At 52.6% G+C, this 4,278-nt stretch overlaps 1 protein-coding gene across 1 annotated transcript; it reads right to left on the bottom strand.

Annotated features, from left to right (window-relative positions):
* PV10_04958 (uncharacterized protein) lies at positions 1-2,532 on the bottom strand (the record flags this gene model as incomplete). Its single annotated transcript, XM_016369553.1, has 7 exons — positions 1-1,011; positions 1,061-1,228; positions 1,274-1,848; positions 1,909-2,003; positions 2,052-2,088; positions 2,141-2,261; positions 2,309-2,532. 7 exons carry the CDS (start codon positions 2,530-2,532, stop codon positions 138-140), a joined length of 2,094 nt encoding a protein of 697 aa, XP_016225341.1. The 3' UTR covers positions 1-137.
* Positions 2,533-4,278: the final 1,746 nt, after the last annotated feature.

The raw sequence follows: 4,278 nt of genomic DNA, 5'->3' as shown, positions 1-4,278 counted from the left end.
GAGATATTTAAAAGCTCGAACCACGCCGATTCAATTACCGAGTTATAACTTGAAAATCCACTTTGTAATGGCCTGCTTCATTCCTGCCGCCCCCATTCTTTTTCACCTATCTCAACCATCAGTACGGATGACTGATGCTAAAGAATACCGGGGCCGACCCCACTGAAGCCAAAAAAACAAAGATCTTCCACATTTTGATCGTCGGTCCAAAGATCAGAGCCAGGACCCATGATTGCTTCCAAGGCAGCAAAGTCGGCTTCTTCGTACGAATGATTGATGCAACTAGACCCAGCGTAGCTCACATCGTTGACGGACCATGCGGACTGCTCGCTATTTGCGACGTCGACTATGGGTAGTCCTGGTCCGAGAGACGTGTCCTCTGTAGATAGCGATGCGGCCGAAGCTGTTCGCTTTACGAGGCGATCGCTAGTCTGACGTCCCGGCGCGTCCGTGTCAGTGCCCACGCGCCCGGGCGTGACTTCGCCCACCATTTTGCAGAAGCGTTTAACCAATGTGACCCCTCGTTGGGCGTACTCGTTCCCAAAGGCGAGCATCTCCAGCGTTTCGATGCCCACGCCAACAGCATCTGCAACTCCGAGACGAGGGTGGAGGAGGGAATCTACCAAAATCAAAACAACGGCAGAGCTGCAAGCGTGGAAGTCGGAGTAAGAGAAGGCGGCGAGCCGGCCGACCTGCCGCAATGACTGAACAAGCCGGAGCACTGTGTGCGCAGACGAGGCGCAGAGCTCGGCCAGACGTCGCTGCTGTCGCTGTCGTTTATCTGCTGAAGTCGGTGAATCTGCAAGTTGGTGATCGATCGCCTGCTTCACCAGCGAGAGTAGAGGCGCGCGGCCAAGCTCCATCCAAATCAAGTTGTACATGACCTGAAGATGAATCGTTGCGCGCATATGATCAGGATCATACGAGCGGAGCGAGTCGGGCAAGCTTTGGTTCCAGATTTGTAGACGCTCCTCTATCTTCAAGATCTCGCCAATGTCTGCTTCTGACGTGCTAGAAACTCGTGAGACCGCCGCCTGACAAGTCCGAACATGGAACGTACCTGATCTGTGCGGCATAGCTTTGTATTTTGGTCAAGTCGACGAACGCCCTCAGTCGGACCAGTTTCTGGGGGTTGCTGGAGTCCAACGAAACGTGATGCGCTGGCATTGGAGCTGTGATTTCTCTTTCCCGTAGCATATCGGGTGCCCTCCAGACCAAAGAAAGTCGTCTTTTGTCTCTTAGCATCTGACTTCCCACGGGCGACGTGACTTACTTCTCCAGGCACCAAACAGTCCAAAACACTCTTCTTGACTCTTCCGCCAGTGGTGTCGTATCGAATGTTCGTCTATGCAGAGACAGCGCCATGGCCATGCGAAGACTCAATCCGATCAAGGTGTAGTTCGACTTCCGCTGTCCGACCGGAAGGAGGAATAGCGCCATAAGAACGGTGCTCTGGACACTTTCAATGCTGATATGTTGCATGATGTATGGCAGGAGCTGTTGTGCCGCCTCAAAATATCTTCTTCCTGGGAGTCGGTTGTCATCGTCCGGCATGTTCTGGAGATATGATCGCGACAAGGTTGGGAGATGCTGGAAGTGGCTGCCCATGGCCAGAGCCATGAGGGTCAAGCAGACGAATTCCGGCGTGGCCTCGCTGCTCTGAATACCGTGCTGATAGATGGAGTCGAGCCTTTTCCGGAACCTCTCCTGGTCACAGTAATACCAGTTGCTTTCTCCGTAATGGAAGAAGGCCGAGATCAAGGTGTCGGCCTTCGGCCACAAAGGCAGTTGGGTTAGGAGTTCACTGAGGAGTTCGTGATGGTCGTCGAAACCATGAAGGCTCCCCGTCTTGATGCCATGGTCATTTCATTACTGCCAGACCTGCTGCCACACGAGTGATAAGCTTACCGGTGTTGGACTCTCGATTGGCCTGCCCACGGCTTGCGAAATCTGTTTGGAGAAGTGGTCCAGAAATCCCTCATTCAACGGATATTGTGGTTCTGCTATAACCTCTGTTAGTAGTGCACCGTTAGATAACTCACACAACTCACGTGGAGCCGCCACGGTGTCGGCAACGTCTTCAACAACCTATGATATCAGGTCAGCAGCTCTCATGATGAGCTTGAAGGTACGATGAGACCCTGTACTTCTCCATCGCCAGGGCTGCCGATCGGATAACCTCGAAAGGCACATGCATTCCGGGGTGCAGCTGTTTCACCTCGTCTTCGATATATTGTTGAGCTGCTGGAGGGACCCGCCACCTCGAGAACATTTAGTTTCTGAGATCACCTGTTCAAGTGGAGCATACTTGGAGATGGACCGTCCATCAGTGAATGGGACTTCAATCTCCCTAGAGATCGCTTCGGAGTGACACTCTGTCTGATTCTCCTGGCATTGTACGCAAATCCCGCTTTCTTGCTGGCGACATTTCCGTTTTCGCTTGCGGCATTCCGTGCAGGCCTGCGCAATCCTCTTCCGCTTTTCAGGTGGTACCTTGGCGCGGAATCGCTTTTTGGGCGATGAGGTACTCATTGCATCCCAAGATGCAGGATAACGGGAACCTGGATCGGATAGTCAGACTGGATATCACGATGCGGCGAGCCAAATTGGGGTAAGTGGAGTTTCACAGGCAGCTCGTCTACAACCTCGGACAAGGCAGTTCTCCCCGACAGGGTCACGGGCTCGTGTAGACGGACGAAGGCCGCGAGTGGCCGCATCTTATCCAACGGGTACCTGTACGCGCTGATAAACCAAAGCTTATCGCTTTCTCGTTGCCTACTTCGTACCCCGTACTGAGTTGGTGTTCATTGCTGCTAGGGCCGACGCCATCGCGCGTACAGGTACCCGCCTTGCTGTGGGAGACACTCGCCTGGACGTATCATGCTCCTGTTTCAACCTGGCAAAGTGTCAGTGGCTGTTGAGAATTTAGGGTATTTGCCAGCCTTGCTATGGAGCCAACGAGTCTTTTCCTCAAAGGCGTTGCCCAGGAAGATATATGTTCCCTACAACAGCTGTTTGCATTTCCCTCGTGACGATACTAGTATACTTCAGCAACGACAAGGACTAGGACTATGGCGACACAGCAGAGCAGCGTGGCCACCCCGACACTAATCCTCGACCTGGTCAATCTAGCGAATGCATCTTGCTCAGATGATCCTTCCTCACTCTGGACCTCTGTTGAAACTCTTCTAGCTCGCCACTTCGGGTTTTCCCTCTTTACGGCCTTGTCCTTTTCTCCAGATGCCGGCGTGGAACGTGTCTACACTACGCGACCAGATCTACATCCTCTTGGAACGCGTCAACCAGTCAGCCGTATCGCAACGGAACCACCAAAGCGCGGTCAGTGGCAACAGCGGGTGATTGTGGAAGGAAGGCCATGGCTTGGGTCTGTCAGAGAAGACCTGAGGGACGTCTTCGAGGACTGGGAATTACTGTGGGAGAATGGACTAGGATCAGTGCTCAACGTTCCCATTCGAATCCGTGGCTCGACGATTGGATCACTCAACATTCTTGATTGCGAGCATGCCTATGATACTGCTGATCTGGGTATTGCGAATCTCGTTGCTCAACTGATAGCCCCCGCACTCGATGCAGGCACTTCCAACTTAGCTTCGCTGAAGTCTGAATAGACAATATTTACCGACTTGGTCCTATCTATACGTTTCAAGCCTAACGAGTGTGGAGCCTCGTCACCATCTTGGATTGGACGACAAGTGTCGTAGCTCTTGATTTACGTGGAATAGCGAATACTCTTGTTCTGCCAGTCTGTTTCGTCGAGCTGTGCCAGAACATCCTCCCCACCTTCTCCGGTAAGGACGTCCACTGTTCCAAACTCCGCGTCACGCTTTTTATTTTCGAAAGCCATGATCTGCCTCAGAGATATCACAATCGCAACATTAACAACGAAGCACGCGATCATGATATTATATGCAGTCTGCAGGAGTTAGCGGCGCGGAGGTCAGTGACAAGAGCGTGGCGTACCGGATAACTTGGAGCCTCCTTGGCAAGGAATGTAAGGGGTCCGATGATATACCCAGTGCAAAAGCCCAGGAAGAGCATTGCGTTCACGACTGCCTTTTTGGTGTGCCCAGTAATATTGCTGGAGATCAGACTGAGGATCGTCGGAAAGGCACTGGCGTAGCCGCCGATCAACCAAAGCCCGGCCAAGCGAGTGACCTTCTGGCTGGGATCAACAAGCTTGATCATTAGGCATCCCGCCAGAGAGATGATGTTCAACAATGCAATAGAGACACAGCGTGCATTCTTGAAAAACGTCGA

The sequence above is a fragment of the Exophiala mesophila genome, assembly GCF_000836275.1.
Source record: "Exophiala mesophila strain CBS 40295 unplaced genomic scaffold supercont1.3, whole genome shotgun sequence".
NCBI classification, from domain to species: domain Eukaryota; kingdom Fungi; phylum Ascomycota; class Eurotiomycetes; order Chaetothyriales; family Herpotrichiellaceae; genus Exophiala; species Exophiala mesophila.
This window is presented reverse-complemented; position numbering and strand designations above follow the sequence as displayed.